Source organism: Heptranchias perlo, chromosome 3, assembly GCF_035084215.1.
Source record: "Heptranchias perlo isolate sHepPer1 chromosome 3, sHepPer1.hap1, whole genome shotgun sequence".
Classification (NCBI taxonomy): domain Eukaryota; kingdom Metazoa; phylum Chordata; class Chondrichthyes; order Hexanchiformes; family Hexanchidae; genus Heptranchias; species Heptranchias perlo.
In genome coordinates this window covers 3,055,247-3,078,458 of record NC_090327.1, presented here as the reverse complement: position 1 = coordinate 3,078,458, position 23,212 = coordinate 3,055,247, and the positions used below count along the sequence as shown (strand labels likewise).

Here is a 23,212-nt window from a genome sequence, read left to right as displayed (position 1 = left end):
TTTCTTTCAGTTCCTCATTCTCGCCAGAGCCTTGGTTCTCTACTATTTCTGGGAGGTTTTTTGTGCCTTCTTCTGTGAAGACAGACACAAAAGGGTCAATTTTCGGATGGCTGAGCGGGTGTGTTCGTGGCCGGGGGGGCTCCTAAAATTGGGGATTCCCGGAGCGGGTCCGGGGCCCGGCTCCAACCCGCCCACTTCTGGGTTCCCCAATGACGCGAATCGGTGCGCGCGCAGCCCCCGCATGCGGGACTCCCACCGACAATCAAAGCCGGCCGGATCCCACTTAAGATCATTATCTGGGTACTTGAGGTCGTTTACAGACCTCATTAGTTGGAGATTTCAGGAGGATTCGGATTTTGGACTACCCAGAGCGTGTTTCCCATGCTGGGGGAAACACTCCCTGTTTAAACAGACGTGTTGCAGTCAGCAGCCAGTGGCAGCTGCAGAGGTCCATTTAACAGGTGCGGGGTAAACCCTCATTCGTTGCAGCAGGGCACTCTGTCACCTCAGACAAAGTTTTGCCTGCCACACCATTGTCTCCGCACTCCAAATAATTAAATCATTCCCTCAACTCTGCTGTCCAAACACATTTACCTACTTTGCGGACCCCCTCACACTCACACCGTCAGGATGGGGGGGAGGGGGGGGGTTCCACTGCTGCATTCATCACTCCATTGGAGGACGAGCAACATCACCAGCCTCGCCAGGCACACCGTCCACCTCCGCCACGTGGAGCTCCACAACACAGTGCTGCGCCACAGGCACCTGCACAAAATAGTCGTGCAACTACACATATACCCACTGTAGGGTGACCCAATGGGTGGCATCAAGGGTGTTCATGGTGAACCTCATGAAAGGGCATTATTGGACAAGCCAGTCAAGAATGGCCAAGACGTGGCAGTAATGGTGACAATATAATATGTAATGTGAGTTGATCAGAAATCAAATATAAGTAACAACCATGACAAACCCTCAAACAACCTTGTGCATCCCCTTCATGCTCACGACACGTTTGCCTTACGCTGCCTACTGCACATATGTGATGCATGCCCTGTGGCTGCAGCACAGGTAGTGGCAGGTTGAGTGAGGCTGACCGTGAGAGAGATGCACGAGAGGGTGAGTATGGGATAGAGCCATGAGATTGTATGAGGATTGGGTTGAGTGGTAGTGGCGGGATGAGTACTGGCGAGGTGAGTAGGTGCAGGTAAGATGAGGATGAGGTTTGAGTGTGTGTGAGGAGTGATGTGATAGAGTAGTGTTGGCAGTGCAGAAGGAGATGTGGGGTGGGGGTGGTGATGTGGCAGACGGAGTGTAGGGGAATGAGTAAGTGTACTCACTTCGGCTGACCTACTTAGGTCATTGAAGCGCCTCCTGCACTGTATGCAGGTGGGCGATATGTTGGTGGTGCAGGTGACCTCCTCTGCGACCTCGAGCCAGGCCTTCGTGGTGGCAGAGGCAGGCCACTTCCTCCCATCTGCCGGGGAGAAGATCTCTGTCCTCCCCCTCCTCCTCACCCCATCCAGTAGGACCAGGAGTGGGGTATCATTAAACCTGGGAGCAGCCTTCCCCCTGGGCTGCTCCATGCTGTAATTTTGGCTCCTTTCTGCAGCATCAGTCAGTGGAGGACTGCCCCTTTAAATAGGGCTCCTCCAGCTGACAGCCGATGATGCGGGTGTGCAGTCCGCCCGCTGCGCAGCTTTCCAGCGCGAAACCCGGAAGCCAAGGTAAGTGGCTTCAATTTACTTACAATCGTGTGGGGAACCCACTGATTTTACTGGGCGGGTTACCCACGCGCCCAGTCGACCCCCCCGCTGGCAACCCGCCTCCCTCCTAATATCAGGCCCAAAGTATTCGTTTAGTTTCTTTGCCATTTCCTTATTCCCCATTATAAATTCTCCCGTCTCTGTGTGTAAGGGACCCACATTTGCCTTGGCCAGTCTTTTCCTTTTTACATACCTATAGAAGCTTTTACAGTCCGTTTTTATGTTTTTCGCTAGTTTACTCTCATATTCTATTTTCCCTCTTTATCAATTTCTTGGTCCTCCTTTGATGAATTCTAAAATGCTCCCAATCCTCAGGCTTACTGCTTTTTCTGGCAACTTTATATGTCTCTTCCTTTGATTTAATACTATCTTTAATTTCTCTTGTTCGCCACGGTTGGATCACTTTTCCTGTTGGGATTTTGTGCCTTAAAGGAATATATATTTGTTGCAAATTATGTATTAATTCTTTAAATATTAGCCATTGCCTGAATACCGTCATACCTTTTACTGTAGTTCCCCAATCAACCACAACCAACTTGCGCCTCATACCTTCGTAGTTTCCTTTGTTTAGATCAGGGCCTTGCTAATCCTGCAATTTCTTCTGTATGCTCACCTGATTGCATTCTCCAATCCCGCTGATTGTACCGATCACATTACAGCGACATTCTGCAATATAGAAAACAAAGCACTTAGGTTGAACTTAATTCAAATGTACATTCATTCACTACCATAGAGTCATAGAGTCATAGAAGTTTACAACATGGAAACAGGCCCTTCGGCCCAACATGTCCATGTCGCCCAGTTTATACCACTAAGCTAGTCCCAATTGCCTGCACTTGGCCCATATCCCTCTATACCCATCTTACCCATGTAACTGTCCAAATACTTTTTAAAAGACAAAATTGTACCCGCCTCTACTACTGCCTCTGGCAGCTCGTTCCAGACACTCACCACCCTTTGAGTGAAAAAATTGCTCCTCTGGACCCTTTTGTATTTCTCCCCTCTCACCCTAAATCTATGTCCCCCCGTTATACACTCCCCTACATTTGGGAAAAGATTTTGACTATCTACCTTATCTATGCCCCTCATTATTTTATAGACTTCTATAAGATCACCCCTTAACCTCCTACTCTCCAGGGAAAAAAGTCCCAGTCTATCTAACCTCTCCCTATAAGTCAAACCATCAAGTCCCGGTAGCATCCTAGTAAATCTTTTCTGCACTCTTTCTAGTTTAATAATATCCTTTCTATAATAGGGTGACCAGAACTGTACACAGTATTCCAAGTGTGGCCTTACCAATGTCCTGTACAACTTCAACAAGACATCCCAACTCCTGTATTCAATGTTCTGACCAATGAAACCAAGCATGCTGAATGCCTTCTTCACCACCCTATCCACCTGTGACTCCACTTTCAAGGAGCTATGAATCTGTACTCCTAGATCTCTTTGTTCTATAACTCTCCCCAACGCCCTACCATTAACGGAGTAGGTCCTGGCCCGATTTGATCTACCAAAATGCATCACCTCACATCTGCCATTCATCGGCCCACTGGCCCAATTTATCAAGATCCCGTTGCAATCCTAGATAACCTTCTTCACTGTCCACAATGCCACCTCACCTTGGATCCCATGAGATTTAACCTTATGTAACAACCTACCATGCGGTACCAGGTTGAAATGGCAGCAGCATATTGACGTAAAAGGATCTCTTCATAGAATCATACCGCACAAATGGAGACAATTCGGCCCATTGTGCCTGTGGCGGCTCTTTGAAAGAGCTATCCAATTCATAAGAAATAGGAGCAGGAGTAGGCCAATCGGCCCCTCGAGCCTGCTCCGCCAATCCCCTGCTCTTTCCCCGTAGCCCTGCAATTTTTTTATCCAATTCCCTTATGAAAGTTACTTTTGAATCTGCTTCCAACACCCTTTCAGGAAGTACATTGCAGATCATAACAATTCGCTGCGTTAAAAAGTACTTCTCCTCATCGATCCCTCTGATTCTTTCGCCAAATACCTTAAGTCTATGTCCTCGTGTTATTGACCCTCCTGCTAATGGAAACAGTTTCTCCTTATTTACTCTATCAAAACCCTTCTTAATTTTGAACACCTCTATTAAATCTCCTCTTAATCTTCTCTGCTCTAAGGAGAACAATCCCAGCTCTCTGGTCGCTTTCCTTAACTGAAGTCCCTCATCCCTGGTACCATTCTGGTAAATCCCCTCTGCTCTAAGGCCTTGACATCCCTACTAAAGTGTGATGCCCAGAACTGGACACAATTCTCCAGCTGAGGCCTAACCAGTGATATATAAAGGTTTAGCATAACTTCTATGCTCTTCTGAAAAGAATTTTTTTAAAACAGTATTTGTATTTTTATCCTCTTTCTCTTGCTGGTCTCTCCATATCACACAAAAGCTTTAGAGATGGTTCTGAGTCATGCTCCACTGATGGTTCTTCCCTTCACGTGACAAAGTACCTGGATTCTGCTCGGTGCCTCAAGCAACGACACAACAAAGTTTTGTGAATTCACTTGTGAAGAACTGTAGGTGTAACTCTGGATCCTATCCCTCTCAGTAACACTCTATTGCAGTTCCAATACATTATTGACCACTAGCTGTTACTAAGAAAGAGCAAAAATATTATTCAAGGTACCAATTGACTGATGAGTAATTTTTAAATGGTGAGAGATTGGGAAATGTTAATGTTCAAAGGGACCTGGGTGTCCTCGTACATGAGTCACTGAAAGCAAACATGCAGATGCAGCAAGCAATCAGGAACGCAAATAATATGTTGGCCTTTATTACAAGAGGATTTGAGTACAGGAGTAAAGATGTCTTATTGCAATTATATAGGGCCTTGGTGAGACCGCACCTGGAGTATTGTGTACAATTTTGGTCTCCTTACCTAAGAGAGGTTATACTTGCCATAGAGGGAGTGCAACGAAGGTTCACCAGACTGATTCCTGGGATGGCGGGATTGTTGTATGAGGAGAGATTGAGTAGACTAGGCCTGTATTCTCTAGAGTTTAGAAGAATGAGAGGTGATCTCATTGAAACATACAAAATTCTTACAGGGCTCGACAGGGTAGATGCAGGGAGGATGTTTCCCCTGGCTGGGTAGTCTAGAATCAGGGGTCACAGTCTCAGAATAAGGGGTAGGCTATTTAGGACTGAGATGAGGAGAAATTTCTTCACTCAGAGGGTGGTGAATCTTTGGAATTCTCCACCCCAGAGGGCTGTGGAGGCTCAGTCATTGAGTACATTCAAAACAGAGATCGATAGATTTCTCGATATTAAAGGCATCAAAGGGGGATATGGGAATAGTGCAGGAAAATGGCGTTGAGGTAGAAGATCAGCCATGATCCTATTGAATGGCGCAGCAGGCTCGAGGGGCCGGATGGCCTAATCCTGCTCCTATTTCTTATGTTCTTATGAACAGTAGCTTTCATATTCTACAGTCCATTAGGTGCATTCAAGGGGAACATGGGTCAGAGGTGGGGCTCCAAATTGCAGTCCTAATTCTCTGACCTTTGAGCTTGGCTTCCCACTGGGACTGTGGGAGTGCTGAATTTACTCTACTATTCTTTTTAGATTTGTATATTATAGAAACAGAAATTCAATGAGGTGGTGGTCCCCTATTGGTACACAGCCAGAGGGTGGGGGAGGTGTGGGCTGGTGCTCGGGGTGGGGATCCCCTATTGGTACACGGCCAGAGGGTGGGGGAGGTGTGGGCTGGTGCTCGGGGTGGGGATCCCCTATTGGTACACGGCCAGAGGGTGGGGGAGGTGTGGGCTGGTGCTCGGGGTGGGGATCCCCTATCGGTACATGGCCAGAGGGTGGGGGAGGTGTGGGCTAGTGCTTGGGGTGGGGATCCCCTATCGGTACACAGCCGGAGGGTGGGGGAGGTGTGGGCTGGTGCTCGGGGTGGGGATCCCCTATCGGTACACAGCCGGAGGGTGGGGGAGGTGTGGGCTGGTGCTCGGGGTGGGGATCCCCGAGCGGTACATGGCCGGGGACTGGTCCTCACTCCTGGGTCTAATGGCCTTTCTTCCGCCACATTCCCGTGCCACGGCAACTCTCTCTGCTTTGCCAGATTTTCCATGCTTCCCTCCCCCTCTGCTATTCTGCTGTAACCATTTACACCTCCTCTGGACCCATCTTTACTTGTCCCATTATCACCCTCTTTTGCCCTGCACCATCATCTCTTTTGTCATTTAATTCACTCCTGCCCTCCACCCGATCACAGATCTTTCCCTTTTGTTCTTTCCCTGCCCCCCTTTCCCCGGCTCTGCATTTGCTTAAAAGCTGTTCATCTCTAACATCGTCCAGTTCTGATGAAAGGTCATTGACCTGAAACGTTAACTCTGTTTCTCTCTCCACAGATGCTTCCTGACCTGCTGAGTGTTTTCAGCATTTTCTGTTTTTAATTCAATGAATATAGTGGTTTAAAATCATAAAGATTGAATTTTAACTTTTTAATCCTTGTAAATTACTGTTACCGATATTACTAGATGCATGCTCAATACATTGTACTGTGCACAGTTCTAGTCTCCACATTATAAAAAGGATATAGAGGCAATGGAGAAGATACAAAAAAGATTTACAAGGATGATACCAGAACTAAGGTTTAGAATAGCTATGGAAAAGAATACAGACCACTCTGAAGTAAAAATCCTCAATTGGAGGAGGGCCAATTTTAATGAGATAAGAAAAGATCTGGCCTGGGTAAACTGGAATCAAAGATTGGCAGGCAAAACTATAATTGAACAGTGGGTGGCCTTTAAGGAGGAGATGGTTCGGGTACAGTCTAGGTACATTCCCACGAGGGGGAAAGGGAGGGCAACTAAACAAAGAACTCCCTGGATGACAAAAGAGATAGAGAGTAAGATGAAACGGAAAAAAGGGGGTATATGACAGATGTCAGGTTGATAACACAAGTGAGAACCAGGTAGAATATAGAAAGTTCAGAGGGGAAGTGAAAAAGGAAATAAGAGGGGCAAAGAGAGACCATTGAATAGACTGGCAGCCAACATAAAAGAGAATCCAAAAGCCTTCTACAGACATGTAAACAGTAAATCGGTAATAAGAGGAGGGGTGGGGCCGATTAGGGACCATAAAGGAGATCTACTCATGGAAGCAGAGGGCATGGCCGAGGTACCAATGGGTACTTTGCATCTGTCTTTACCAAGGAAGAAGATGCTGCCAGAGTCTCATGAAAGGAAGATATAATTGGATTACTGGATGGGCTAAAAATTGCTAAAGAAGAGGTACTAGAAAGGCTAGCTGTACTTAAAGTAGATAAGTCACCCAGTTCGGATGGGATGCATCTTAGGTAGCTGAGGGAAGTAAGGGTGGAAATTGCGGAGGTACTGGCCATAATCTTCCAAACATCCTTCGATATGGGTGCAGTGCCAGAGGCCTGGAGAATTGCAAATGTTACACCCTTTTTCAAAAAAGGGTGTAAGGATAAACCCAGCAACATTTATTTATTTTTTTATTCGTTCAGGGGATGTGGGCGTCGCTGGCAAGGCCGGCATTTATTGCCCACCCCTAATTGCCCTCGAGAAGGTGGTGGTGAGCCGCCTTCTTGAACCGCTGCAGTCCGTGTGGTGACGGTTCTCCCACAGTGCTGTTAGGAAGGGAGTTCCAGGATTTTGACCCAGCGACAATGAAGGAACGGCGATATATTTCCAAGTCGGGATGGTGTGTGACTTGGAGGGGAACGTGCAGGTGGTGTTGTTCCCATGCGCCTGCTGCCCTTGTCCTTCTAGGTGGTAGAGGTCGCGGGTTTGGGAGGTGCTGTCGAAGAAGCCTTGGCGAGTTGCTGCAGTGCATCCTGTGGATGGTGCACACTGCAGCCACAGTGCGCCGGTGGTGAAGGGAGTGAATGTTTAGGGTGGTGGATGGGGTGCCAATCAAGCGGGCTGCTTTGTCCTGGATGGTGTTGAGCTTCTTGAGTGTTGTTGGAACTGCACTCATCCAGGCAAGTGGAGAGTATTCCATCACACTCCTGACTTGTGCCTTGTAGATGGTGGAAAGGCTTTGGGGAGTCAGGAGGTGAGTCACTCGCCGCAGAATACCCAGCCTCTGACCTGCTCTCGTAGCCACAGTATTTATATGGCTGGTCCAGTTAAGTTTCTGGTCAATGGTGACCCCCAGGATGTTGATGGTGGGGGATTCGGCGATGGTAATGCCGTTGAATGTCAAGGGGAGGTGGTTAGACTCTCTCTTGTTGGAGATGGTCATTGCCTGGCACTTATCTGGCGCGAATGTTACTTGCCACTTATCAGCCCAAGCCTGGATGTTGTCAAGGTCTCGCTGCATGCAGGCTCGGACTGCTTCATTATCTGAGGGGTTGCGAATGGAACTGAACACTGTGCAGTCATCAGCGAACATCCCCATTTCTGACCTTATGATGGAGGGAAGGTCATTGATGAAGCAGCTGAAGATGGTTGGGCCTAGGACACTGCCCTGAGGAACTCCTGCAGCAATGCCCTGGGGCTGAGATGATTGGCCTCCAACAACCACTACCATCTTCCTTTGTGCTAGGTATGACTCCAGCCACTGGAGAGTTTTCCCCCTGATTCCCATTGACTTCAATTTTACTAGGGCTCCTTGGTGCCACACTCGGTCAAATGCTGCCTTGATGTCAAGGGCAGTCACTCTCACCTCACCTCTGGAATTCAGCTCTTTTGTCCATGTTTGGACCAAGGCTGTAATGAGGTCTGGAGCCGAGTGGTCCTGGCGGAACCCAAACTGAGCATCGGTGAGCAGGTTATTGGTGAGTAAGTGCCGCTTGATAGCACTGTCGACGACACCTTCCATCACTTTGCTGATGATTGAGAGTAGACTGATGGGGCGGTAATTGGCCGGATTGGATTTGTCCTGCTTTTTGTGGACAGGACATACCTGGGCAATTTTCCACATTGTCGGGTGGATGCCAGTGTTGTAGCTGTACTGGAACAGCTTGGCTGGAGGCTAACCTCAGTGGTGGGGAAACTTGGACAGAATCTGGGACAGAATTAACAGTCATTTGCACGAGTGTGGATTGATTAGGGAAAGCCAGCATGGATTTGTTAAAGGCAAATCGTGTTTAACTAACCTGTTAGAGTTTTTTGATGAGGTAACCGAGAGGATAGATGAGGGCAATGCAGTTGATGTGGTGTACATGGACTTTCAAAAGGCGTTTGATAAGGTGCCGCATGGTAGGCTTATCATCAAGATTGCGGCCCATGGAATAAAGGGGGCAGTAGCAGCATGGATACAGAATTGGCTAAGGGACAGGAAACAGAGAGTAGTGGTGAATGGTTGTTTTTCAGACAGGAGGGAGGTGTACAGTGGTGTTCCCCAGGGGTCAGTGCTGGGACCACTGCTTTTCTTGATATATATTAATGACTTTGACTTGGACTTGGGTGTACAGGGCACAATTTCAAAATTTGCAGGTGTCTCAAAACTTGGAAGGGTGGTAAACAGTTAGGAGGATAGTGATAGACTTCAAGAGGATATAGACAGGCTGGTGGCATGGGCAGACACATGGCAGATGAAATTTAACGCAGAAAAATGCTAAGTGATACATTTCGGTAAGAAGAACGAGGAGAGGCAATATAAACTAGAGGGCACAACTCTAAAAGGGGTAAAGGAACAGAGCGATCTGGGGGTATATGTGCACAAATCATTGAAAGTGGCAGGGCAGGTTGAGAAAGCGGTTAAAAAAGCATACAGGATCCTGGGCTTTATAAATAGAGGCATAGAGTACAAAAGTATGGAAGTCATGATGATCCTTTATAAAACACTGGTTCGGCCACAACTGGAGTATTGTGTCCAGTTCTGGGCACAGCACTTTAGGAAAGATGTGAAGGCCTTAGAGAGGGTACAGAAGAGATTTACTAGAATGATTCCAGGGATGAGGGACTTTAGTTACGTGGATAGAATGGAGAAGCTGGGATAATTCTCCTTGGAACAGAGACAGTTGCGAGGAGATTTGATAGAGGTATTCAAAATCATGAAGGGTCTAGACAGAGTAAATAGAGAGAAACTGTTCCCATTGGCGGAAGCAGTCCGTGCCCGCATGCAGCGACACCTAGACAACATCCAGGCTTGGGCTCATAAGTGGCAAGTAACATTCGTGCCAGACAAGTGCCAGGCAATGACCATCTCCAACAAGAGAGAGTCTAACCACCTCCCTTTGACAGTCAACGGCATTACCATCGCCAAATTCCCCACCATCAACATCCTGGGGATCATCATTGACCAGAAACTTAACTGGACCAGCCACATAAATACTGTAGCTACAAGAGCAGGTCAGAGGCTGGGTATTCTGCGGCGAGTGACTCACCTCCTGACTCCCCAAAGCCTTTCCACCATCTACAAGGCACAAGTCAGGAGAGTGATGGAATACTCTCCACTTGCCTGGATGAGTGCAGCTCCAACAACACTCAAGAAGCTCGACACCATCCAGGACAAAGCAGCCCGCTTGATTGGCACCCCATCCACCTCCCTAAACATTCACTCCCTTCACCACCGGTGACTGTGGCTGCAGTGTGTACCATCCACAGGATGCACTGCAGCAACTTGCCAAGGCTTCTTCGACAGTACCTCCCAAACCAGCGACCTCTACCACCTAGAAGGACAAGGGCAGCAGGCACATAGAAACAACACCACCTGCACGTTCCCCTCCAAGTCACACCCCATCCCGACTTGGAAATATATTGCCGTTCTTTCATCGTCGCTGGGTCAAAATCCTGGAACTCCCTTCCTAACAGCACTGTGGGAGAACCATCACCACACGGACTGCAGCGGTTCAAGAAGGCAGCTCACCACCACCTTCTCGAGGGCAATTAGGGATGGGCAATAAATGCTGGCCTTGCCAGCGACGCCCACATCCCGTGAACGAATTAAAAACAAAGGGTCAAGAACCAGAGGACATAGATTTAAGGTGATTGGTAAAAGAACCAAAGACGACATGAGGAAAAACTTTTTTACACAGCGAGTGGTTAGGATCTGGAATGCATTGCCCGAGGGGGTGGGTGGAGGAAGATTCAATCATAGGCTTCAAAAGGGAACTGGTCAAGTACTTGAAAGGAAAAAATATGCAGGGCTACGGCAATAGGGCGAGGGAGTGAGACTAGCTGGATTGCTCTTGCATGGAGCCAGCGCGGACTCGATGGGCCAAGTGGCCTCCTTCCGCGCTGTAACCTTTCTATGATTCTATGAGGGAGAAAGGAATAAAAGGATATGCAGACAGGGTTGAATGAAGTCGGGTGGGAAGAGGCAGGTGTGGAGGCTGAACACTGGCATAGGCCTGTTGGGCCGAATGGCCTGTTTCTGTGCTGTAAATTCTATGATCTGTAGCACTCATCATGTTTGGTAGTATGAGTATGAAAGTCATGGATTTTATTAGGTTTATTGAAAGTGAATGATGTAGAGTAATCCTCATTGACAAGTTAAAGCTTTTGATATCAAGTAATAAATATTAAATTGCATCAGATGTATTCACTGCTAAATATCACATGAGCAGAACAACTGCCCATACAGTGATTCGGTCTCCAATACTGCCCGGCCATCTTAACCGTGGGTATGAAAGACACTGATTACTCACCAATACAACCTTCAGGATTCTTCTCAGCTAGATTCCAGTAGAGTGTCTTACACTGCTCACATTTAGGGCCCTCGACATTTGCCAGGCACTGGCAAGAACCCTAATGAACAGGAAAGTTGTCTGAATATAAATGGTATTCACACAAATGCTAAAATCTATTTCATAAGCCAATGTGTTCTCGGTTCAATACCACTTTAAAATAGCGGGCAGAGATCTTTTTACACTTAGCTTGTTGTTAGTTACTTACACGTCAGAAAGCTGAATATCCGCCTCATCTACATTTATTTTAACAAATAAATATACTTTTCTCCGATTTGAATTCACAAGATTATAATTTCTGTGTGGAAGGTAGGGTCGTCAACTCTGGTTGGACATATTCCTGGAGGTGTCATTACGTGACCTCCTGCCTCCAAGCACCCCGCCCCCCCACACTCCCGCCATTGGTCGCCCAACATGTCCATCCTCACGGTGCCTCGCCTTCCCGCAGCCAATTGGAAAGCGAGAAGACTCTTCATTACTCAACTGGATTTTACTTGACCGTCAATCAAACAGTCCTTTCCCCCCCACGTCCGATATTTTTGTAACTAGTAAACAAACGTGTTCAAATAGAATCATAGAATCATAGAAGTTTACAACATGGAAACAGGCCCTTCGGCCCAACATGTCCATGTCGCCCAGTTTATACCACTAAGCTAGTCCCAATTGCCTGCACTTGGCCCATATCCCTCCATACCCATCTTACCCATGTAAGATGGGTATAGAGGGATATTTTTAAAAAAACATCACTTTTTATTGCCCCAATGGTTTTCCCCCTGGGTCTTTGCTCATCGCAGTGTCCTGGAGATTAGTCATTAATTCCTGGGGACTCCAGGGCAATCCTGGAGGGATGGCAACCCTAGTGTAAGGTCATGGACAATTTGCCTGATGTTTCCCTAAGCAAGTACAGTGGTTCTATTGAAAATGGCCTGCAAAGGTCTCGCTGTCTCTACAAGTCATTGCACTGCATTAATAAGTTAATATGCAATGAGTATTTAAATATGAACACTTTGTCGACGTCAGTGTATGTTGCAACTGCAAGAAGATAATGGGCCGGAATTTGCTGGAGCGGGGCGTCTCGCAGCGTGCGCTGTTAGACTTTTTCCCTGCACCCTTCAGCTCAAAAAACGTTTTGCCCTGTAACTTGCTGGAAGAGCGAGCTGATAACAGGCACAGCGAGGGCAACGGGGCATCTGGGACCTTAGTGAACGACGGGACCAACAGTCTATCTCCTTAACCGATGGGATTTAAGGATTGAGAAATAAACAGAGGAACGATGGAAAGGGAAATAGGGTGAGTTAGAGTCAAATAAGGTTCAGAAAGAAAAATAAAGAGAGGGAAAAATTGGATTGTGAGAGAGGGAGAAAAAAGAGATAGAGGGGAGAAGTGAGAAAAAAATTAAAATTTAAAATGTGACATTTTTTAAAATCTCCAACAACAATTCACTCCCTGAAGGAATGAGACTCAACTGTTTAAATTGTTCCCTTTCTGGGCTGGAGAGATTGATTGGCAGTCATTAACACTTATCACACGTTAAAAGGGTACTTACGCAATTAATTACTCAACTTAACTTTCTGCGTGAGTTTAATGGGCAATTAACGTGCAAATCTAGCAAGTTCTTAAAAATAACGGGGAGGTTGAGGGCGAGATGCTGTTTGTGTGAAGCAAACAGGCGGAGTGGAGTAAACAGACCGCCAGGTTCTGGAGATTTGCAACTCACGATGTATCTCTTAATCCCCTGAACTTGCTGCTCAATTTGCGTATTAATAACAACGTGTGTCGTTAACATGCTGTTATTTTTCCAGCAAATTGCGGCCCAACGTGATTTCCAACTCAAAACATCTGCGTTGACAATATTCAGATGTTCTATGCACAAGTCTGCTGTTATTTTTCTAAACATATATTCACTTGAATATGAATTTGCGTGAACCGTTACTTGTTTGGTCTCATCCAGTTGTACCTGAGCCACAGCATAAGTCAGGGGCCAGAAACACCCTTGGGAGCCGTAACCATTGCCAACGGTCAAGCATGGAGCAGATCTCTTCGCAGCAGTGCAACTCACATCCGTGCCAAAAGGTCATTTTCAGTCCCATGTACTTTGTAACTTAAAATACGCAACAAATACTTACAAAATGAGATGAAGGCACACGACTTGAGGTACCAGCTGAATGACAGTCAGTAACTGGAAAGGATACCATACATTAGGAACAGAAATGTGTAATATGCTCATTCTCTTACTCTGTAGATACGCTGACAACCAGTGAAGTTGTGTAATAATGATTACATTTTTGGTGCAACAGTAGAATCATTGAATCATACAGCACAGAAGGAGGCCATTCAGCCCCTGTTCTCCCATTCAATTAGATCATGGCTGATTTGTATCTCAACTCCATATCCCTGAATACCCTTACCTAACAAAAATCGATCAACCTCAGTTTTGAAATTTTCAATTGACCCCCAGCCTCAACAGCTTTTTTGGGGGAGAGAGTTCCAGATTTCCACTCCCCCTTGTGTGAAGAAGTGCTTCCTGACATCACCCCTGAACGGCCTGGCTCTAATTTTAAGGTTAAGCCCCCTTGTTCTGGACTCCCCCCACCAGAGGAAATAGTTTCTCTCTATCAACCCTCTCAAATCCTTTCATCATCTTAAACACCTCGATTAGCTCACCCCTTAATTTTTTATATTTAAGGGAAAATAAGACTCGTCTGTGCAACAAGGGAAATGTTTCAAATATATAGTGGTGGAACCTCATAGAACATTTATGAACATATAAATTATTAGGAATAGGAAAAGATCATGAGGCCCAAGAGGCCTTTTTCGATAGGCCTTAACTCGTTTATTTTTCTTCTCACCATATCCCTCAATGCCTTCTTTCTCCAGAAATATATCTAATTATCTCTTGAACCTATTTATTCCATCGCACTCAATAAAAAAAAATGCTAAAACAGCACATACATCCTTGTTATCTCAGGTATGTGCAATGTGCAAAAAAACCTAACCAGAACTACTTTCCCCATGACTCATGCTTTCATTCCCACCAGAGACAAGTGGCCGCATAAACCATGACCATGACCATAACCGGCCCACAGCCGTACACAAGAAGTTAACTCCTTTTAAAAAGAGCTAGATGAATATGTGGTTAAGAATGAAATCGAAGTATAGATAGTTCCTGTCCAGCTGGGACCACGGAAATGCCATCTGTGGAATGCAACCGGTCAGGATTGGATATTCTGGACTGTAATGTTAGATTGATATCCTAATCACCTTCAGAGGTCAAGGAGACATTTCACAGAACTTCATTTCTTCAATGTTTTTGCCTGTGGTTATTCACCTCTTTCAACAGGATAAATAAATTGGCAACGTGTTCATGCGGGGGCAAATAGCATGTTGAAGAGGATCATTTAGAATCTTGCAGCACAGCAGGAGGCCATTCGGCCCATCGTGCCTGTGCCGGCTCTTTGAAAGAACTATCCAATTAGTCCCACTCATCTGCTCCTTCCCCACAGGCCCTGCAAATTTTACCCTTTCGTGTAAAGTATTTTCAAAAATTTCATAAGCCACTGGTGACCCATTTGGAAGAAAGGATCCAGTGATGATTAGTTACAGTTACAGGAAAAGGCGGTGAATTGGTAGGTGTGACAGAGGCTTAGGTAACGTCCACACTGATACCTGCAACACCGATTGGAAATCTCCGAATTTAAGTGTGAATTAATTACATTAAAATTAAGCCTTTTATACAGGGTTCTTTTAATTGTAACAAATATGAGCAGTGTCTAATGGGAGCAATCATAATAATAATAATAACATACAATAATAAGCACTGCTACCTTGACAAGTCGGGAAGTTGTACGTTCCTGAAACACAAGTGTCACAGTGTTGTCCAGTAACGTGTGGCCGGCATTTACACTGTCCAGAGGTCTGGTCACATTCAGAATCATAAGAACCATCAGCAGAGCACTCACAAGCTTTAAATAAAAAAAGTGAAGGATGTTCATAACATGACTGTTATGTTTGATTGGCACCCCATCCACCACCCTAAACATTCACTCCCTTCACCACCGGCGTACAGTGGCTGCAGTGTGTACCATCCACAGGATGCACTGCAGCAACTCGCCAAGGCTTCTTCGACAGCACCTCCCAAACCCGCGACCTCTACCACCGAGAAGGACAAGGGCAGCAGGCACATGGGAACAACACCACCTGCACGTTCCCCTCCAAGTCACACACCATCCCGACTTGGAAACATATCGTCATTCCTTCATCGTCGCTGGGTCAAAATCCTGGAACTCCCTTCCTAACAGCACTGTGGGAGAACCGTCACCACACGGACTGCAGCGGTTCAAGAAGGCGGCTCACCACCACCTTCTCAAGGGCAATTAGGGATGGGCAATAAATGCCAGCCTCGCCAGAGACACCCACATCCCATGAACGAATAAAAAAAATGACTGAAAAAGGAACCAAACACCTTGGCCCAGAAATTCAGCTGCATATCAAGGCCTCTTGAGCCTCCAATATGGCAGGCAGGAAGCGCCAGCTCATTACGATCCGGAAGTGCGCCGCCCGCCATATTGGTAAAGGCCACTCACAAAAAGTCGGTCTGCAGTGTCCCGGTTTGAAACAGGCGTTAGATCCCCATTGCAAGATCGGTTTGCCCATGAGGAACTCAGGAAAACCAGATCTGCAGGCAGTCCTTAGGTCGCAACCAGCAAGGTAAGTGCTCAAAATATACTTACCTAAATATGGAGCCAGGAGGAGCAGGAGTGCTGTACATTTCAAGAACACAGGCTGAAGCTGGCCGCTGGCCGCTCTCCCCACCCTCCTCCCCATGATCGCTACCACTCTCCCCAAACCCCATCCCGATCGTCGCCACTCTCCCCATCCCCCGATCGTCGCCACTCTCCCCAAACCCCAATCGCAGCCCCTCTCCCCATCCCCCGATCGCAGCCTCTCTCCCCATCCCCCGATCGCAGCCCCTCTCCCCATCCCCCGATCGCAGCCGCTCTCCCCATCCCCCGATCGCAGCCTCTCTCCCCATCCCCCGATCGCAGCCTCTCTCCCCATCCCCCGATCGCAGCCTCTCTCCCCATCCCCCGATCGCAGCCTCTCTCCCCATCCCCCGATCGCAGCCCCTCTCCCCATCCCCCGATCGCAGCCTCTCTCCCCATCCCCCGATCGCAGCCCCTCTCCCCATCCCCCGATCGCAGCCTCTCTCCCATCCCCCGATCGCAGCCTCTCTCCCATCCCCCGATCGCAGCCTCTCTCCCATCCCCCGATCGCAGCCTCTCTCCCCATCCCCCGATCGCAGCCCCTCTCCCCATCCCCCGATCACAGCCTCTCTCCCCATCCCCCGATCGCAGCCTCTCTCCCCATCCCCCGATCGCAGCCGCTCTCCCCATCCCCCGATCGCAGCCGCTCTCCCCATCCCCCGATCGCAGCCTCTCTCCCCATCCCCCGATCGCAGCCTCTCTCCCCATCCCCCGATCGCAGCCTCTCTCCCCATCCCCCGATCGCAGCCTCTCTCCCCATCCCCCGATCGCAGCCGCTCTCCCCATCCCCCGATCGCAGCCTCTCTCCCCATCCCCCGATCGCAGCCTCTCTCCCATCCCCCGATCGCAGCCTCTCTCCCCATCCCCCGATCGCAGCCTCTCTCCCCATCCCCCGATCGCAGCCTCTCTCCCCATCCCCCGATCGCAGCCGCTCTCCCCATCCCCCGATCGCAGCCTCTCTCCCCATCCCCCGATCGCAGCCTCTCTCCCCATCCCCCGATCGCAGCCTCTCTCCCCATCCCCCGATCGCAGCCGCTCGCCCCATCCCCCGATCGCAGCCTCTCTCCCCATCCCCCGATCGCAGCCGCTCGCCCCATCCCCCGATCGCAGCCCCTCTCCCCATCCCCCGATCGCAGCCGCTCTCCCCATCCCCCGATCGCAGCCTCTCTCCCCATCCCCCGATCGCAGCCTCTCTCCCCATCCCCCGATCGCAGCCCCTCTCCCCATCCCCCGATCGCAGCCTCTCTCCCCATCCCCCGATCGCAGCCCCTCTCCCCATCCCCCGATCGCAGCCTCTCTCCCATCCCCCGATCGCAGCCTCTCTCCCATCCCCCGATCGCAGCCTCTCTCCCATCCCCCGATCGCAGCCACTATCCCCATCCCCCGATCGCAGCCTCTCTCCCCATCCCCCGATCGCAGCCCCTCTCCCCATCCCCCGATCGCAGCCTCTCTCCCCATCCCCCGATCGCAGCCTCTCTCCCCATCCCCCGATCGCAGCCTCTCTCCCCATCCCCCGATCGCAGCCTCTCTCCCCATCCCCCGATCGCAGCCGCTCGCCCCATCCCCCGATCGCAGCCGCTCGCCCCATCCCCCGATCGCAGCCTCTCTCCCCATCCCCCGATCGCAGCCGCTCTCCCATCCCCCGATCGCAGCCGCTCTCCCCATCCCCCGATCGCAGCCGCTCTCCCCATCCCCCGATCGCAGCCTCTCTCCCCATCCCCCGATCGCAGCCGCTCTCCCCATCCCCCGATCGCAGCCGCTCTCCCCATCCCCCGATCGCAGCCGCTATCCCCATCCCCCGATCGCAGCCGCTATCCCCATCCCCCGATCGCAGCCGCTATCCCCATCCCCCGATCGCAGCCGCTCGCCCCATCCCCCGATCGCAGCCACTATCCCCATCCCCCGATCGCAGCCCCTCTCCCCATCCCCCGATCGCAGCCGCTCTCCCCATCCCCCGATCGCAGCCGCTCTCCCCATCCCCCGATCGCAGCCTCTCTCCCCATCCCCCGATCGCAGCCTCTCTCCCCATCCCCCGATCGCAGCCCCTCTCCCCATCCCCCGATCGCAGCCCCTCTCCCCATCCCCCGATCGCTGCCGCTCTCCCCATCCCCCGATCGCTGCCGCTCTCCCCATCCCCCGATCGCAGCCTCTCTCCCCATCCCCCGATCGCTGCCGCTCTCCGCATCCCCCGATCGCAGCCTCTCTCCCCATCCCCCGATCGCAGCCCCTCTCCCCATCCCCCGATCGCTGCCGCTCTCCGCATCCCCCGATCGCAGCCTCTCTCCCCATCCCCCGATCGCAGCCCCTGTCCCCATCCCCCGATCGCAGCCTCTCTCCCCATCCCCCGATCGCAGCCCCTGTCCCCATCCCCCAATCGCTGCCGCTCTCCCCATCCCCCGATCGCAGCCCCTGTCCCCATCCCCCGATCGCAGCCTCTCTCCCCATCCCCCGATCGCAGCCCCTGTCCCCATCCCCCGATCGCTGCCGCTCTCCCCATCCCCCGATCGCAGCCTCTCTCCCCATCCCCCGATCGCAGCCCCTGTCCCCATCCCCCGATCGCAGCCTCTCTCCCCATCCCCCGATCGCAGCCCCTGTCCCCATCCCCCGATCGCAGCCTCTCTCCCCATCCCCCGATCGCAGCCCCTCTCCCCATCCCCCGATCGCAGCCGCTCTCCGCATCCCCCGATCGCAGCCTCTCTCCCCATCCCCCGATCGCAGCCCCTGTCCCCATCCCCCGATCGCAGCCTCTCTCCCCATCCCCCGATCGCAGCCTCTCTCCCCATCCCCCGATCGCAGTCTCTCTCCCCATCCCCCGATCGCAGCCCCTGTCCCCATCCCCCGATCGCTGCCGCTCTCTCCCCCCCCCCCCCCCGATCGCTGCGGCTCTCCTCCCCCAGTCACGCTCCACCCCCCCACCACGATCACTGCCGTTCCCTCCCCCGAGTGTCTTAAAGAGGTAGAGAGGCGGAGAGGTTTAGGGAGGGAATTCCACAGCTTAGGGCCTAGGCAGCAGAAAGCACGGCCCCCAATGGTGGAGCGATTAAAATCGGGGCCGCACAAGAGGCCAGAATTGGAGGAGAGCGGAGATCTCGGAGGCTGGAGGAGGTTACAGAGATAGGGAGGGGCGAGGCCATGGAGGGATCTGAAAACAAGATGAGAATTTTAAAATCGAGGCGTTGCCGAACTGGGAGCCGATGTAGATCAGCGAGCACCGGGCTGATGGTGTGAGTTAGGATGTGGGGCAGCAGAGGGGAATGAATAGATGGGCTTCAGAGTCTCTGTGAACCGAGCTTCAAGCAGTCTCTGTAAGTTGCAGAATGTGATTCCAAAATACTAATAAAATCCTGAAATCAAATACAATACAAAAGGAGAGTAACCAATTGTCCTGAAGCAGTGGCCTTGGTCATGGACCTTTTATTGAGGGCTGCCTTTTGAGTTGTCAGGATTTTTTTTGGGGGGGCCAGTGTGGGGCAGGGGGTGAGTTGCTGCATCAACTTTTTTAACACTGATTTTCAGCTTTTCCCAATAATGTAGGTTGGCGTCGAAAAGTTGTCCAAATGTTCATCTTTCCTAAAAGTCATATTCTAAAAGTAGAATCAGTGGAAGGCCATTCGGCCCATCGTGCCAGTGCTGGCTCTTTGAAAGAGCTATCCAATTAGTCCCACTCCCCGTCTCTTTCCCCATAGCCCTGCAATATTTTCCTTTTCAAGTATTTATCCAATTCCCTTTTGAAAGTTACTATTGAATCTGCTTCCACCGCCCTTTCAGGCAGCGCATTCCAGATGGTAACAACTCTCTGAATAAAAAAATTTCTCCTCATCTCCCTGCTGACTTTTTTGCCGATTACCTTAAATCTGTGTCCTCTGGTTACTGACCCTCCTACCAATGGAAACAGTTTCTCCATATTTATTCTATCAAAACCCCTCTTAATTTTGAACACCTCTATTCAATCTCCCCTTGACCTTCTCTGCTCTAAGGAGAACAACCCCAGCTTCTCCAGTCTCTCCACATAACTGAAGTCCCTCATCCCTGGTACCATTCTGGTAAATCTCCTCTGCACCCTCTCCAAGGCCTTGACATCCTTCCTAAAAGGTGGTGCCCAGAATTGGACTACGAAAGAAAGAAAATACTTACGCAAACAAGTGGGGTAACCATGGTATCCGTATGCACATTGGGTGCATGCTGGTCCTGTGTAGTTCGGGCGGCAGTGACACCTTCCTATAGCATCACAGTTGTTGTCTACAGATCCCATAGGTTCACAGGAACAGACTGCAGATAAACAGGAATTGGCATATTGAGCAACACACTGTTTTAAAGTCGGCTGTGGTTCAGTGGGTATCACTCTCGCCCCAGGGTCCGAAGATTGTGGGTTCAAGTCCCCCTCCAGAGACTTCAAGCCCCATAATCCAGGCTGGCGCTCCCAACGCGGTACTGAGGGAGTGCTGCACTGTCGGAGGTGCCGTCTTTCGGAAGAGATGTTAAACCGAGGCCCTGTCTGCCCTCTCAGGTGGATGTAAAAGATCCCACGGCCACTATTTCAAAGAAGAGCAGGGGAGTTCTCCCTGGTACCTAACTAATATTTAGCCCTCAACCAACATCACTGAACAAACAGATTATCTGGTCATTATCACTTTGCTGTTTGTGGGATCTGGCTGTGCGCAAATTGGCTGCTACATTACAATAGTGACTAGACTTTAAAAATACTTCATCAGCTGTAAAGCACTTTGGGATGTCCTGAGGTCGTGAAAGGCTCTATAAATGCAAATCGCAAAGCATCTTTTGCATTAAACATTAACCACCCTACAAATATTAATAAGCCCTGTACTTTTAACAAATCAGTGTGATATACAAATACACAAGATTTTAGATGCAGCATACAAATTCAGAATGTTTCAGTTATTAAGAAACAAAAATCCTACCTTGACAGTGAGGGTACGAGTGATAACCTGGGCGACATTGATCACACTGATTGCCGACAAATTCTGCACGACACAAGCATCGAGCAGAGTCATCACAGATTTCAGGTAAAGTTCCAGCAGTGTTACAGCGACATGCTACAAAACAACATTCACTTCAGAGTTTAGACAACACACTATGCAACAATAGAAAACATACACGATATCAAACTCATCCCTTTAACACCCATTTACTGATCTGCCACTTTAGTACTCTTCCCAGATGGAGAAATAATAATCCCAGGAGATTACGTGGCTGCCTGGGGAGGGTGGTGGGTGTTGGAGTGGGAAGAAGTGTCTCGTCATCGATGCTCCAGCTCTCATGGTGTGTGGTTCAGGCTTGATGGACCAGCTGGTCTTTCCCTGCCTTTCAATTTCCTATGCTTGTAAGTTCAGAAGTCATTCTAAATCAAAGTTTAAACTGTGTTTTGGAGACAGGAGACTTGTGGCGCGGTGATTGATGCACCACAGAGTTACAAGACACAGGTTCAAAGCGGCAATTTAAGATAATTGGCAAACGAACCAGAGGGGAGATGAGGAGATTGTTTTTGTGTGCATGTATGTGTGTGTGCATGTGTGTGTGCACGTGCATGTGCATATGCGTGTGCATCTGTGTGCGTGTGTTTGTGCATGTGTACATGTGTGTACATGTACGTGTGCATCTGTGTGTTTGTGCCTGTGTATGTATGTATGTGCATTGTGCATACGCGCGTGCGTGCATCGGAGTACATTTGTCTGTGCGCGTGTATGTGCACGTGTGTCTGTGTGCATGTGTTTGTGTGTGCGCATGTGTGTCTGTGTGTACGTGTCTGTCTGTGGATATGTGTGCATGTGTGTCTTTGTGCATGTGTGTGTGTGTGCGTGTATGGGTGTGTGTGTGTGTGTCTGCTTGTGCGTGTTTGTCTGTGTGCGTGTATGGGTTTGTGTGTGTGTGTGTGTGTGTCTGTGTGCGTGTATGGGTTTGTGTGTGTGTGTGTGTGTGTGTGTGTCTGTGTGCGTGTATGGGTTTGTGTGTGTGTGTGTCTGCTAGTGCGTGTTTGTCTGTGTGCGCGCACGCACTCACATTGAGTTACCACGGAACTAGATTTGAATGTAATGCTCTCCCCACGGGTGAATTACCGACAGGAACTTACTATCTAGTTTCAAATGAAGATTAATTACATGGGTGAGGTAGTAGAAATCTGGCAGTGACTGTGCAATTGGGCCTCACAGACAGTCCATACTTTCAGGTGAGAAGGGGTAATGGGAGAGAGTAAGAAGAAATACTGGAGGGAGAGATTATTCCTATCTGTTTGAACTCGCAAAATGTTTTGTGCTGACCCACTGTGCCACTATCTATTTCCAGGAAAAGTGATATGAACACCTCCTGTCATGTAGGAAGTCCTTTGTATTTTTTCAAATTGTTCTCCCCCTTTCTGCTGAAGGCAATGAATCTTGATAAGATATGGTTCCACAGGTGCTGCCACTCCTCTGGTACCTTGCAAAACTGATGGTTCTTCATGCCTGACAGGCTATTCAACCGCAAAGGGCATCACATCCAAGCAAGATTCAGGTGTCAGCTGTGTCTCAGTGGGTAGCACTCTCGCCTCTGAGTCAGAAGGTCATGGGTTCACTCCCCACTACAGAGACTTAAGCACAAAATCTAGGCTGACATTTCAGTGCAGTACTGAGGGAGTGTTGCACTGACGGAGGTGCCGTCTTTCAGATGAGATGTTAAACTGAGGCCCTGTCTACCTCTCAGGTGGACATAAAAAAATCCCACGGCACTAATCAAAGACGAGCAGGGGAGTTCTCCCCGGTGTCTAGGGCCAACATTTATCCCTCAACCAACATCATTAAAAGAGATTATCTGGTCATTACACCATTGCTGTTTGTGGGATCTTGCTGTGGGCAAATTGGCTGCTGTGTTTCCCTACATTACAGCAATGATAGCACTTTAAAAAAAATACTTAATTGGCTGTGAAACGCTTTGGGATGTCCTGACATTGTGTAAAGGCGGTATAGAGGTGCAAGTTCTTTCTTTCTTTCTGTCCTCACCCAACACCCACACATGTGCACTTCCTACCAGGAATCACCAAACAATCAGTATCAGAAATCCT

At 49.4% G+C, this 23,212-nt stretch overlaps 1 protein-coding gene across 2 annotated transcripts in view; it reads right to left on the bottom strand.

The window, feature by feature from the left end:
* lama3 (laminin, alpha 3) overlaps positions 1 to 23,212 on the bottom strand; it is a 440,498-nt gene that overhangs the window by 231,771 nt on the left and 185,515 nt on the right. For both annotated transcript variants that reach the window (XM_067977687.1, XM_067977691.1), the window contains exons 14-19: positions 21,078 to 21,212; positions 20,293 to 20,427; positions 15,220 to 15,357; positions 13,522 to 13,574; positions 11,357 to 11,456; positions 2,377 to 2,429 (exon numbers count right to left, since the gene is read on the bottom strand). In XM_067977687.1, the coding sequence (XP_067833788.1) occupies positions 2,377 to 2,429; positions 11,357 to 11,456; positions 13,522 to 13,574; positions 15,220 to 15,357; positions 20,293 to 20,427; positions 21,078 to 21,212 (614 nt within the window). The remainder of the gene's footprint in view (positions 1 to 2,376; positions 2,430 to 11,356; positions 11,457 to 13,521; positions 13,575 to 15,219; positions 15,358 to 20,292; positions 20,428 to 21,077; positions 21,213 to 23,212) is intronic.